Genomic DNA, 15,167 nt, shown 5'->3' with positions numbered 1-15,167 from the left:
ATCCTGTGCCTTCAAGCAGTTGCAGGCCCTTTCACCTTTAGTGGTGCAAAAGAAACCGTTCTGAAGGGAAACAAGCTGCACAAAGTGTTTCATGTTCCCTCAGTTTTAAGAGAAAATGCTTCAGATAAAACAAATCTTTTATCATTGACTTATCAACCCAATAAACAGTGCGTGTGACATACTTGTGTTATCAGCAAAGGCAAGAGCCCTTCAGTATTGGTATGAGATCTGTGGAGCCGTTTGCAGCTTTAGTTTCCTTTCCATTTTTTATATGATTCATTTAGCCGAGTTGACAAACAAATCTGAAGCGCACGTCCTTTCGCTTTTATCATTCTCACTTCTCTAGCGGCTCCCTGGCCCCCTCATATTTTCCATCAACTTCCTTGTCATGCAGATGGAGACCCAGCCTTTCTGGACTGCTCTGCTGCTTGTCCCCAGTCCCTTCTTGCACCTCCAGTTCAGTCCCTTGCCCTTCTCTGTCTTCTCCCTTCCTGCTTTTCTTTCCCCCTCCTGCCCCTCCAATGGTACCTTGAGAAGCCGGGTGTGCAGCAGCAGCGTATAAGCAGCCTCGGTGTAATTTTCACAGTCCAGGTGGAGGTCTCTTAGTTTGTACAGATACCTGGAGAGTGGAAATAAAACAAACGTCACAATTAGCTGTGAACGTTCTTCAGAACCCCTTTAAGAAGGTCCAGTTGGCCTGCCCTCGGTGTAAAGCCTGACATTTACAATCTGAAGGGTGCGTCACATGGCACCCACCTGTGCCTCCTCAAACCAGACACTCGTGGTCAGCAACCCACAATGCACCTCACCTCAGAAAATCAGAGCAGCCAGACCAGGAGCGACAAGCACATGAAACTCGTCGGTGCCACAACACTATAAAGGGGCACCCACCTGATATACATGCCTTCTCGATTGATGTCTTTATAAAAGTTCTGCAAAGAAACACACGGATATTTAAAATGGTAACCAGGGGTGAAGACACTGTGACCTAATAAGGAGAGATGTGGCTCAGGCCATAGAGCTGTGACATGGTGGCCACCGAAGTGGAGCATGGAGTGTCTTGATGAAGAGCATCTGAAGGTCACTTACAAGCAAGTTGACGGTGCAGCTCATGCGGTTATTTCTGCTTTCGTCGCTCATCACTGTCCGATAGTCCAGTAGCCGTTCCAGTAAGCCTTTCACGAGGGAGACAAAGTGCTGCATGGCGGTCGTGAGACTGGGATGTTGGGAGGCGCAGTGCAGCAAGCTGGGGAGAGAAGAGCGGTCAGTGAACTCAGGACAGACTGGTGGCAACAGTGAGGGATTCCGGGAATCAGTGGTACCAAATGAGGGGCAATGCTACAGTTCAGCCTTGGGTGAAGATTTCAAGGGGGCTTTCAAAGTGATTGTCACATCTAAAGAAGACTTGCTGTCAACTTCTAGGGCACCCATCTGCCATACATGTGGGATTTGTAATGACAGGGGCTGTAATGCACCCACTGGACAGTGACATCTTCTTCTTGTGCCCACAGGGCTCTTAGATGACTAAAGGCCTTTCAAGGAATGAACATTTTCAGTACATTTTGACTTCATATGAATTCCCTCACCATTTCCTCTTAAAAGCAGACCACCAAATGATTTTCAGGAAGATGGATTTACACCCCCTGTAGAGATGTGCCGGAGTGGTGGCTCCGAGGCTAAGGATCTGCACCCACTTCGAATCCCCTAAATACCACTCCATTGGGCCCCCGAATAAGGCCCTTAACCCGCAATTGGTCCTTCCTGGGAATGACGTTACTCTTCATGGAGCCCTGCAAGCGGGTCCTACCACTTGCTTTGAAAACTCAGGGGTTGGTGGCAGGACTGGCACTTGTAGAAGAAGAATGTTCTCCTCAGCACCATGTATTTTGTGTGTTTAGTAAATTAGAATCTTTATAATAACTATTTTGTAACTTGCCAGTGAGAGACGCTTTGGCTTATGAACTAACAAAAATATGTTATTCCAGGGTTCAGGAGAAATAGTGTCCAGATGAATAAAATGTAAGCTGTTTCTTGTTTTTCCCTTTCTCAGAGTGAATGTTTCAGGGACAAGGTCACAAGGCTGCAGAAAATACATGTAGTTTATGCAAAGGCGTCTCTCCTGTGCTTAGCTTCCAAAACACAGATAATGCTTAGCTCAACAGACATATTGTTTAACTTTACTGTTTTGATAAGGATGTTCTTTCTGTCTTATTAATCATGAGATGCTGAAGTATAAAAAACCCCTCCTGGCTTTTGATCAGGGTTCAATTGAGCTTTGCGGCAATAAGTTATGCTCTTTTGAATCTCTACTTACTGCGACTCCGAATGAATAAATAAAGTGAATTGAGAAAATATTATCTGTCTGCTTTTCAGTGTGCCTTTTTCGTCCACAGTTTTTGGCGCCCAACGTGGGGCAGGAGACGGGCAGACGACTCCCTGGGCGGGTTCGTCCAAGTGGACCGATTTCCGCGGATCGAGGACCAGCTCCGGTAAAAGTTAGGACTGGCCAACCTTGGGCGTTTTCCTGCGTGGGGAGTCGCTGACCTCCTCCTGACCGAAACGAAAAGCAACTGGATGGGATTTTTCCAGGCAGGCAGAAGGAGTCGCAGTGAGTAGATTCGGGGGATTCCCGTTGGTTTGACTGGTGTGCTGGAAGAAATAGAAGTATACGGGGAAAAGAAAAAAGAAAATAATAATAAAAGAGAATAAAAAATAAAAGCATGCTGAAAGAATAGAGAATCATACCGTATCGACCTAGAAGGGTTTTAGGGATTCATAGAGAGTGACGGCACAGTGTGAATGCTAGTAAGTCATCCCTTAAGAATTCGAGTAGAAAGGACCGAGTGGCACGTTCCTATATTAAGAGGAATAGGGGTGAAAGGGGCAGTTAGAGTACGTGTGAAATTTGGAAGAGGGGAGGTTGATTTCCACTTGTCGACTGGTTGATTCCGGGGACGACAAGTGGGACGAGAAATAATCGAGGATTGAGTTGCTCTCTGTTGAAGGCCTGCCGCTTACTATGGGAAATTATAATGGCACGCCAGTCAAACAGGTCCCCCAGGGTCCTCAAAACTTAATGTTAGAAGGATTATTTTCAGAGAATCACCAGGCTCCTAGTACACCGTCGGGATTGAAAGCGGGTCCCCTAAACAGTTAATAGAGAAGCAGACTGGGTTGGATTTAAAAAGGCATGTAAGAAGTGGAATAAGCAGAGGCGTAACAACCTGCTGGCTGCTGAAGTCAAAACACAAAAAAGACAAGGAAGAATTATTGCTAGCGTTGCAGAAAATGAAGATAGAGACAGCGCCCAAGCCTGAAAGTAAAAGAAAGCAGACCGAAAAGAAAGACCCCCTATACCCCGTAATCTGTCCACCCCCTCCTTACCAAAACTCCCCCGCTTCCACCTCCTGCACCCTCTTCTCCAACAACACCCCTGTTAACAGACGAACCGTCTGGAGCAGGTTTTTACGATGAACAATATCATTATGACCCGTCCTCACATATTGACCCTAAAGAAGATAATTCAGATCATTCACAAGGTGCTACTGGATTGTAATGGCAGAAATTAAAAGAGTCTCCCAGCGCACGAGCAGTCGGTGGACTGCAATTTGTGGAGCTGTTACAGCAGCTGGATAACATGTATAAAACAAATGCTGCAGAGTGGACACAGGTGCTCCGTCGACAGCTGAGCACCACATGGACAACTGTAAATCACGGTGATCATAATGGTGTCCCTTGGTGTTGGAATGAAGGTCCTTTCCTCGCCCAGTGAGAGCCTTTGAAAGGAGCCCTGGCAGAAAAATATAAAAAAAGGGCACAAACTGGTCACTAATTTCAGCCGGCTCACCGATTGCAAGATCTGATGGCTAATCACTCTGGGCTAGACAATACAAACGATAGAACTCGTGCTGCAGTGCCTCCTTTCATCTCGGGACTGAGAAGTGACATTCAAAGCAAAGTCTGCACGTCCTGCAAAAAGGCTGAAAGACCGCAACGTTCGAGGAAGACAAGCGTCATGCAGAGCATGCTGACAGACAGACTAAATTAAAAGAGTCAGACACACAGACCAAACTTTTGGCTGCACAAATAAATTACTATACTGGAAGAACTGACCTGGCTAGGGGGAGAGGACGTGGAAAATTCTTTGGAGGTCGAGGGCGAGGGCACGGAAGAGGACGCGGGTTCCATTTATCAAACCCTAAAAATCCTTTTGCTCAGATGCCTAACCCTTCGGAGCAGACGCCAGCGTCATATGCCTGCCGCTGCTAAGGTGAACTTGGACATTTTAGACGCAACTGCCCACACAAGCGCCTCCGTCACCCCCTCTCCCTGAGCCTAATGACATTCCTTGGTCCTAAGAATTATCAGGGACCCAAGCCACTTTTTCCAGTTTCCTTTGCTTACTCGTCATGCTGAAACTGATCTTTTATTGACTTTAATAGCAAAGAAACTGCCTTTGAAATGGACACAGGAGCCATGCGCTGAAGGAGGTTCCTGTGCAATTACAGCTCAGCATTAACAGTTTCATTATTGACTCGTTGCTTTCTGTTAAATCATTTTTGTCCTGTGAAACTGCTGGGATGGGATCTTATGACTTAAATTGTCAGTCTCAATTTTCTTTAACTGAACAAGGATTTTTGCTGCTCCATTCCTAAGCTCCTGTGCCACACTTCACACCCCAAGCCCTCTTTTACAGCCTGGACCCTGAACATCTCCCCGCACACCTTCCTCTTGAAAGCCCTTCATTCTTTCCCCTCATGCCTATTTTCCTCACTTACAAGTCCCGGACACCCTGCCTTATACTGCCCCGTATTTTCCCTACTGAAGTGGACACACCTTGGTTAGAATCTTTTCTTTCCTCCAGCACATGCCCTGAAACTTTGCACATTCCATGCATTTTTGTTGTCTACTAAAGCTGTTGCTTCAGTGCACCTCACATATTCACAAAGCGTTTTCTGTTTAGGAGATTCGGTTCCCCATGTTTCCTTAGCACTGTGGTCCCAAGGGAAAAATTGATTATGGAAGGATAGCACACTGAGCCACTGGTGATTTTCTCAAAATCTTCCTTCCGCCCGTACCATGTCCAGGATCCTCTGTCTCCAGAGGCAGAGGCTGGCATCGCCGCCGTACATTCTGATCTCGTGAGGCGAGGAGCGATTATTCCAATTACATACTTTCCAGTCAACTCCCCCATTTTTTCCTGTAAAAAAGGCTGACGGGTCCTATGACAAGTTAACTCTGCGTTTTTTTCCTAGAACACCTATTTTTCCTAATCCTTCCACTATTCTTTCCACGATACCCCCGTCCGCCCGGTACTTCTCTGTTATTGACCTTGCTAACGCTTTCTTTTCCATTTCCCGTGCACCCTGATTCTCAATCCTGGTTTGCTTTTACCTTTCAAAACCGCCGATGGACCTGGACCGTCATGCCTCAGGGATATACTGAAGCCCCTTGTGTTTATGGTTTTGGCCAGAAAAAGATAATAAATTGATACAGTATATAGATAAGAAAAAAGAAAAGAAAAATAAATAAACAACAAGTGCACATGATACTCAGAAAATTGCTATTCTTTTTAGGTGAAAATGGCCATAAAAAAGTGTCGAAGAAAGAAAAAAAAAAAAAAAAAAACTGCAGTTACTTCAAGCTATCGTTAAATATTTAGGTCATGACATTTCTTGCGATACAAGAGCTCTCTCTAGCGGCCGTTTAACCATCATTCAAAACCTTCCAAGACCGGTCACAAAACAACAGGTTAAGTCAGCATATTTCTCTGTGGCTGCATAGCTTTTGGTGGGAATGTTTTCTTGTTGTGGAGTTGTGCTGTGTGTTTCCAGAGATGGATTATTTTTGTTTACAGTTGGCATTTGGGTCGCCACGGAAATTAGTGTTTCCTTGTTGTCGCTGACCCGGTTCCGCCTCAGACTTTTCCATGATCTGGAGGCTAGCATGTATGGCACCACGGTGAGATGAATTCCTAATTTAAAAGTAGTACCAGCTTGCGGCCTGAGAAGTTGTTTGCTTGTAAGTTTTTCAGGAGGAGCACAGCCTTTACAAAATCTAGCTAACACTGCGATCTGGCTGCATGCAGTGATATAGCAGGCTGACAAGGCTCTATGTGATTTAAAAAAATAAATAAATAAATAAATAAAATAAAAAAAAAATGCATTACTCTCACTGACTATATTCTCGTCCATTCACTGTGTTCGTGGACGAAAAAGGGGGGATTAATGAATGCAGTTTTAACGCAACCACATACAGACAAACAAAGTGCTCATGAGCCCCCTAACAGTAAAGGTACCTCACACCGTTCGTTCTATTTTAGTAGAGGATTTAAGACCAGCGCTGGCAAACTGATCCAACATCAAAAACTTATTGAATCCCTCTTAGAAGCTATAACTAAACCATCAAAGTTAGCGATCGTTAAATGTCAAGCTCACATAGGAAAACAAGATCCTGTCAGCAAAGGAAACGAATTAGCTGATCACTTTGCTAAACAGGCTGCATATAATAACACACCAATTTCTTTATTCCAACAGAGAAATAACCAGGACCCTGATAATCAACTTGTTTCTTTACAGAGTGCAGCCACGGACACAGAAAAAAGAAAATGGTCCAAAGAAGGGTCCCTCTCTGATGGAGTCTGGACCCATAGGCAAACTAACAAACCTTTCCTCCCAAAGGCTTCTTTCTCAGGTATGGCAAAAATCGCTCATGGTCTAGACCATACTGGAAGGGACGCCATAATTCAGGATGTTGAAAAACACTGGGAAGCTGCAGGCTTTTCTACATATGCAGAGCAGTTCTGCAGATGCTGTGCATTATGTCAAAAGTCTAATGTAGGAAAGGGCACCCAGGTAAGTCCCGCCGTTACACCTAATCCAATGGGTCCGTTTGAACACCTCCAAATGGATTTCATTGAACTAACTCCGTCTAAAGGTTACCGTTATTGTCTAGTAATTGTTGATGTGTTCTCCCGATGGGTGGAAGTTTTTCCTGCTAAACACGCTGATGCTAAAACTGTAGCCAAAGCTTTAATCAAAGAAATTATTCCTAGGTGGGGCATACCACAGAAATTGCAAACTGACAATGGCACCCTAAAATCTAAATTAGCAAAAATCTGTGAGCAGACAAATTTATCCTGGCCAGACACTTTGCCTCTGGCCTTAATGAGATTGAGGGCAAGAACACACCGGCAATTAGGACTGTCGCCGTTTGAAATTCTGACCGGACACCCATGCCTGTGGGCATGGTTATGCGAAATGTTAACCTGCATACTGTAGACAATGATCTTCTCTCTTGTCTTACAGGTCTCCGAGATACTCTGAAAGAAGTCCACGAGCAGGTTAACCAGGCCTGGAGGACTAGTCTTCCATCTAAAGACACGCCGATTCCCTTAGGCACTTGGATCCTCGTCCATGACACTCGGAGGAAACATTGGCATCAGCCGAGGTGGAGAGGACCGTTCCAAGTTCTTCTATCCACACCACATGCAGTGAAAATGGAAGGATTGCCCACCTGGATTCACGCCTCACATTGCAAGAGATGGCACCCTTGATTGCTGTGCTACTATGCTTTCTTTTCCCTTGTCTACTGCCCTGGTCACCTTGACTTTCCTGTTAGGAATCACCACATCAGTGCAGGTTGATTTCTGCTCTATTATCAACTGTGGGACTGGTCGACAAGCCCAGTGGACCTGGTCTGACAAATACGTGTGTATGACTGTTACGAAGTATTATTAGGGAAGTAACTGCGACAACTGGCAATGGGTTTTTGCTAACACTGGAACTGAGAACTGGGGTTCTCAACCTTTTGAGGCCCAAAAATACGGTTTGAAAAATCGATTTTCTATCATAAAAGGACATGCTTCTCATAAATGTGTTGACAACCATTGTAACCCCTTGATCATCATTTTGAAGAACTCCTCTTTACATGACTCAGGAACCTATATATTAGGGGCATATGTATCTGGAACAGACCCTTTAGGGAGATTTCTAATTAAGATTGACAATCCTGTTACTAACACCTCTCATTCTCCTGCACACACACCTGTCACCCCAACTTCTGGTCCAGACTTTTCTTCTTTTAAGATTATGAATATTTCCACCCTCTCATCCACTTTTTCAATTGAAACTGGCTATGGCGATCAGAACCGTTGGTTACAGTGGGTATTATATTCGGCTAAGTAAGTAAATCAATCTGATTGCTACGCCTGTGCTACGGCCAGGCCACATTTGGCTACCGTCCCTTTCCCTCTTTCTAATATTTACCCTGTTGGTCTTCCTTGTCTCCTTGCCCTTTTTACCTCTCCGTCCACACCAAAAGACTCTAACTGCATTACAATTTTTTCTCCCCTCTTTCCCCCCCCACTCCTCAAATGACTCCCCCGATGTTCCAGTCTCATGAAGGCGATTATACCTGCTTCTCTAGTAATTATAGTTCCCCCTTCCGAGGTACTGATGTTGGTCATATCCCTTCTTCCTTCTGTTCCCAGACTTTCCAGGTTAACTCCACCTCATTTAATTCTACATTATCACTTTTCCTGTTGACACAGTCCACTCCGCGTGCTGATATTTGGTGGATGTGCAGTACATTAAAATTACTTGATATTCTTCCCCCTGTTTGGACTGGCACATGCGCATTAACCCAACTTGATATGCCTTTCCGCCTCCTCCCTTTGAATTCTCCTCGCATGTCGTCCAGCTCTGGCCGACGTCGTCGACCCCGCTCTGCTGACCCCTCCACATTCTCTCTTCACGGCCCTGGCGTTTACTTTGATTCCATTGGTGTCCCTTGTGGAGTCCCTGATAAATTTCAAGCGCGAGATCAAGTTGCTGCCGGATTTGAGTCTATTTTCCCCCAAGTTACAATAAATAAAAATGTAGATTGGATTAATTACTTATATTACAACCAACAGCGTTTCCTGAATTTTACTAAAGAGGCTGTTGAAGGGATACATGAACAGCTTGATAGAACATCCCTTATGACTTGGCAAAATCGGTTAGCATTAGATATGCTCCTTGCTGAAAAGGGGGGTGTATGTACTATGTTTGGTGATGCGTGCTGCACTTGCATCCCTAATAATACGGCTGCCGATGGATCAATCACCGTGCTTTGCCAGGTTTAACTGCCCTTTCAAATAAATTAGCTACCACTTCTGGCATTTCTAGCCCCTGGGGCTGATGGCTCAGGTCAGTTTTTATTTCACTGGCCATTGCTTTTATCATTCTGTTGCTTGTGGCCTGCTGTATAGTCCCCCTAATTAGATATATTGTGTCCCAGTATTTCACTGCCTCCGTGGCCAAGGCTTATATGTTACATGAAGAATGCATGCTTCCCATTTCTTCCTCCTTTCCTTCCACTCCTTCCCCTTCTCCTACTCTCTCCCTTGTTACTCCTATGTCACCCATATTTTTGTTGGTTCAAAAAGGGGGGAATGTAGAAGAAGAATGTTCTCCTCAGCACCATGTATTTTGTGTGTTTAGTAAATTAGAATCTTTATAATAACTATTTTGTAACTTGCCAGTGAGAGACGCTTTGGCTTATGAACTAACAAAAATATGTTATTCCAGGGTTCAGGAGAAATAGTGTCCAGATGAATAAAATGTAAGCTGTTTCTTGTTTTTCCCTTTCTCAGAGTGAATGTTTCAGGGACAAGGTCACAAGGCTGCAGAAAATACATGTAGTTTATGCAAAGGCGTCTCTCCTGTGCTTAGCTTCCAAAACACAGATAATGCTTAGCTCAACAGACATATTGTTTAACTTTACTGTTTTGATAAGGATGTTCTTTCTGTCTTATTAATCATGAGATGCTGAAGTATAAAAAACCCCTCCTGGCTTTTGATCAGGGTTCAATTGAGCTTTGCGGCAATAAGTTATGCTCTTTTGAATCTCTACTTACTGCGACTCCGAATGAATAAATAAAGTGAATTGAGAAAATATTATCTGTCTGCTTTTCAGTGTGCCTTTTTCGTCCACACACTCCAGCCACTGTTAAAAACCTCACACTTGAACTGGTGTGCTGCAGCAGTGTGACCTGTTGCACGGCTATGCTCGGGTCCTATTGGGGATCCTGAGGTGGTTCGTCGTGTGGTTGGTGCAGCAACGGGCCGCATCAGGGCATCCTCCTGACCTCCATAGAGATGTTACTCCAAACCAGGCGCTTCTCTCGCTGTTGATGAGTTGGCCATGGAGTATTAATGGAGGACAGTGAAGTGCTATGTGACGCAGTGGCTCTAACACAAATGTCAGCTTTGTGTTACAAAAACCTTAAAACATTGACATCTGAGGCCAGTAATTGATCCGAGGTGACAAGACAACTCGTAAAACAGCATGGCAGAGCAGTCCTCAGTCCAATCAGCAAAAAGCCCCAAGTAAAGCAAAACAAGATGCCCAGAATTCTCCAAACAGCTCCACATTATGCCAGGACTCTACTTACATGGACTGGAAAAGCTGCATGTACTCCTCGTCACCTCCGCCACCTTCAACCTCGTGGTCCAGTTTCAGGATGATCTCATTCTCAAACTAAAAGAGAGCAAAGGTTACATCAACAGGCCCATGAGACCCTGCTGTCCTTCTACAAGGATGACACACAATGGAGATGACTGAAACATTTCAAATTCCACTTGGACTTCTGGAGAAGACACGGAGAACACTATCTGAAAGCACAGGCTTGACATGTAAAAGTATCTCAATGTGCCACTAGATGGGGGCTTAGAAAGGCAAAAGTACCACCCGGAATTCAATACCTTCTTGAAATCTCCACATTTCGAGTGCTCACACAGCATCATATCAAAGAAGATAGGAATAGTGGCCTTTCGCAGGGTCACTTCAGGGATGAGGGTCATCTCCAAAATCGGTCCCACCATACCAGGGATGAAGCAGATTTTGTTGTGACCTGGAAATGACACAAAAGTCAAATTCTTTTTACAAGATGGTAAAGAAAGACAACAAAAGAGAAGCCACACAGACATAGAGAGGACATACAAAACTGAAGAGAGAGAGTCGCTGGGCTGCCATTCACAGCCAGAGTGCCAACCAGCACACGTCAACTGTGCCACAAGAAACTCCAAAAGTCAAGTCAATTGACAGAAACCCTGGCCTTCTTTTTGTTAGACCCTGTGGATTTACGCTCATGTTTTCTGTCTTTTACATACACGATGTCCATCCATCCATCCATCCATCCATCTAATTACTTAGCTTGTGTGTCCAGTGCCTTTGTAAAGGATTCATTCCCTCTTGGCTTGTCCTGAGAGGACATGTCCTTGTTATTCCACATTTATTTCACATTTTCTTTCCTCTGCTGCACTTACTCTTGCTTGTAATTAACTTTCATTTTATTGTCATCATTTGGGTTTGAAGATGACTTGTGGGGCGGCACGGTGGCGCAGTGGGTAGCGCTGCTGCCTTGCAGTTGGGAGACCTGGGGACCTGGGTTCGCTTCCCGGGTCCTCCCTGTGTGGAGTTTGCATGTTCTCCCCGTGTCTGCGTGGGTTTCCTCTGGGCGCTCCGGTTTCCTCCCACAGTCCAAAGACATGCAGGTTAGGTGGATTGGCGATTCTAAATTGGCCCTAGTGTGTGCTTGGTGTGTGGGTGAGTTTGTGTGTGTCCTGCGGTGGGTTGGCACCCTGCCCAGGATTGGTTCCCTGCCTTGTGCCCTGTGTTGGCTGGGATTGGCTCCAGCAGACCCCCGTGACCCTGTGTTCGGATTCAGCGGGTTGGACAATGGATGGATGGATGGATGACTTGTGAGTGCCCTCTACTGACCATACACAATATGCACAACACACAACTGTCTTCCTGGGCTTTGCTTAGTGAAGACAGAGAGAACAAAAAGAAGAAAATCAGCTTTGTCTTCTTCTGATTTCAGTCTTAACGCTTTCTGGTGTTTGTGTCGTTGTCCTTCCATCTAATATGTGCCACCTGTCATGGCACCTTCCTTCATTTACAGTTCTCAATGTCTGCTTTATTTAAGACACCCACAGTTTTACTTTTCAGCTCCCATTTAAACAGAAAACAGTCCCTCAGACTGATGTTTACTTGATTGTGTTGATGTCTTTGTAAGTTGCTTTGGATAACTGCATCTGCTCCACAAACAAATGTAAATATAAAGCCTGTCTTTGATCAATAAAGGAAGGACTGCTGGGTATATGCGGGACATGTGAGGGTCGTCCAGCCTCCATAGTGAGACTTTGCATACGGCAAATAGGAACATGTGTGTGAGAAGAATCGTAAGAGCTGACATTTGACTGGCTGCCACAGCTGAAAGTAAATCTGAACAGAGACTCACCCAACTTGTACCAAGTGTCTCGAATAGCAAATCCAATCAGCCGCCTCATGTCACCATACCTGAATCAGGAGAAAGGCGTAGGTAAGAGAAGTCAGATGGCACAACTGACACGCAAAGGTGGACCTACTGGAACGACTGGCAGCATAACAGAAGCGTGAAGCCGTCTGACCAAGATGGGGGATTTTTCTCTAGTGGCTTACATTTCTCTCTCTCTGTTTCTCATGGCTTTGTGAGTGCTGAGGTGTTGCGTGTTACTTTGCGGTACTCAGCACATGTGCCAATACAACGATTAACACCATTACATTTGAGTTGTGTTGTGTTGCCCAATGGTGTGTCCACACCAGGCATTAGACCCAGAGACATGGTGGCTCGTCACTTACTTTGCCAGAATCTTATTCCGTTTGGTAGAGGAGAAGTGTTGCAGCTGCAGAGAATCCTGGGTGATGAAGGCCACTGCCAGATGGAAGTAGTTGTTCCAGAGCTGCAATGACACAGCAATACAAGGAGATTGAAAGGACCTTCTAGCCTGCCCCCAGAAAGCATATGGAGGGCACTATGGACTTTCCTTAATTAAAGGTTTTGTTCCAATTTGTAATTAGCCTCAGCCACCTTGGATAATCCACAGGTGCTGAGTCCTAGACACATCATAGATGCTACCCTGCCAGACGGCCTGTTGTACCAACCTGAACTTCAAAGTCCTTATTTTCCAGGAATTTCTGGTTCATCGTTTTGGCAAAGATGTTGATTGCTCTGAGAAAAACCCTGCAAGAAAGAAACAAGCAGAGGCTGAGCGTGGCTGGCGGCGGCCACTCTGGGATTTGGAAGGCGTGTGGACTCACGCCAGCCCACGGCGCATACGTGACATCATTATTGAAGGACGCTTGAGGGATCTAAGAATTCTTTGCGTTTCTCAAATCTGTTTTTCAAAAATCATTTTATAAAATGCAACTGACTTGAAATGTAAAGCACATGAATTGAAGAAGGGCCCGTTGTTCATTTATGTGCATGTAAATCAATCAGTAAGGGGAGGCCATGCTGTCTGGTCATGGTCATGTCATTTTGTCACTCCTGGCCACATCTCACGCCGTAACTGTGTGTCACCTAATGTCACTTCTTCATACTTTCCACAAATGAGGTAGATTTATATCTGTAAAGACAATCATAGTTTGAAAATGGAAGCCTTGACAATCTGGGGGAGCCCAGGAGTGCCTGCACACTTAGGTGGGACATGAGGACCATCCGTGCTTTATTTGTCAGGGACCACCTTGTTGTTTGAAGTAGCTGGACTATAAAATGAGCTTTCTGGAAATTCAAATGCTGCAACACATTCTAAGTATGATGTGGAACCAGAGGGGGAGCCGAAGTCTTTCACTTGAATAACAGTTGGGCACAAATTAACAAAAGTGACCCCACTGTATGTGTGACGACAGCTTGGCTCCTGGGTGGCATGGACCCCAATTCTGAGGCTGCGATCTGTCGATCTGAAGTTCTTGCCACTCGCTTGTCTTTTTCTTTGTCCTTCCCAGAGTCTCATTGGGTTAGTTGTCAGCTTTAACTGCGGCTGATGAAACATCGCCATACATACAGGTAGGCGGCTGGCCAGTAAGAATAAAGAACATAACACAGCGAGCTTTTTACCTGCAGAACATTGGGGTCTTCACAGCTTTACGTAACCCACTTTGCTAGGTGGAAATGCTGAGACGATTCTCTAAAATGTCTTTTTAACAACAGAAGCAAGCTGAAAGGCCACCTCTGAAATCCATAAGTAATAACGGGCCACTCGACGACGTCCACTCAGAAACTGGAAGTGTTCTCCCCACCTTCACGTGTTCTGCTTTAGTATGGTGGTGGTGAGCCTTAAAAAGTCGTGCAGAAGGTAAATGTCAAGCATCAGGGTGCTGCACTGAGCAACGGGGACTTGGCTGAGTATAAAGTACAGAGACGGCTCAGGCAGATCCAGCGGTCTAAACCAGAAAATGAAAACGCAGCAAACATCAAAGTCGAAAGAGCAAGCAGATCTTAATCTAATCTCAAGATCTTAACTTTACCCTGAGAGTCAAATTAATTCAAGGCTTCACCCACAGACGTGTTAGACAGTAGAAGTGCGACAGAAATCTGCATAAGGCTCAAAATGTCAACGCAAGACAAAAGAGCATCATGGAAATTCATAAATGAAATTAATCGAAATGAATTCAGTGCCATTCAAAACCCAAGAAATCAGAGCTGTAGGGCACGAGGTCTTGACCAACATGCTGGAAGAAATAACAAAAGGAAAAGTGCCACAAACAAAGCAGTCACGGCGCCCGCCTTCACCTGTTCTGGACCATAATCATGGCCATCCAGTCAGAAGGGTAGACGTGCTTCCCAATGAGGTCCTTAAACAGAAGAAACGTCTCCATGAGAAAATCCTGGGGAATGAAAGGAGAAACATCAGCTTGTTGAGTTCCACAGCAGAAGTAAAGTCAACGAGGCCCATGAAAGAAGAGCCATGACGGCAGCAAGCAGCCTTCTCCGTTGGGGGCTCCGCTCCACGTCTTTAACGCTTGTTTTTGAGTTTCGATTCTTTGATTATTTTATGCTTTGCGAAGCCCCACTTGTCACTATAAAGGCCCCGATAAACAGAATCAAATTGAGTGGGCACTGAAGGGACGGAAACGGCTAATGAAATCTGCAGAAGATGCAATGTGGTCATCTTATCTGTGAATATTTCTAAACAGACGACAATTCAAGAGAAAAAGAACAAAAAGAAAATCACGAAGGTGCAACCAAAACAACTGAAACAATTCAAGCTTTAAGAAATAAACACACCAAAGCACGGGACCTCACAATGGCTGAGAGCATTCATTAATATTATAGTGGGGCACCCAACTGAGATGGTTTG

The 15,167-nt window shown here is 45.0% G+C and overlaps 1 protein-coding gene across 1 annotated transcript in view; it reads right to left on the bottom strand.

Annotated features, from left to right (window-relative positions):
• LOC114660488 (dedicator of cytokinesis protein 2-like) overlaps window positions 1-15,167 on the bottom strand; it is a 75,140-nt gene that overhangs the window by 25,785 nt on the left and 34,188 nt on the right. The window contains exons 28-36 of the mRNA XM_028813213.2: window positions 14,600-14,694; window positions 12,970-13,048; window positions 12,667-12,767; window positions 12,287-12,345; window positions 10,746-10,894; window positions 10,436-10,521; window positions 1,090-1,246; window positions 892-932; window positions 529-619 (exon numbers count right to left, since the gene is read on the bottom strand). Coding sequence (XP_028669046.2) covers window positions 529-619; window positions 892-932; window positions 1,090-1,246; window positions 10,436-10,521; window positions 10,746-10,894; window positions 12,287-12,345; window positions 12,667-12,767; window positions 12,970-13,048; window positions 14,600-14,694 — 858 coding nt within the window. The remainder of the gene's footprint in view (window positions 1-528; window positions 620-891; window positions 933-1,089; window positions 1,247-10,435; window positions 10,522-10,745; window positions 10,895-12,286; window positions 12,346-12,666; window positions 12,768-12,969; window positions 13,049-14,599; window positions 14,695-15,167) is intronic.

Source organism: Erpetoichthys calabaricus, chromosome 11 (genome assembly GCF_900747795.2).
Source record: "Erpetoichthys calabaricus chromosome 11, fErpCal1.3, whole genome shotgun sequence".
Taxonomy (NCBI): Eukaryota; Metazoa; Chordata; class Cladistia; order Polypteriformes; family Polypteridae; genus Erpetoichthys; species Erpetoichthys calabaricus.
Note: the sequence above shows the minus strand (reverse complement) of the source record. Positions and strands in the feature narration are given on the sequence as shown.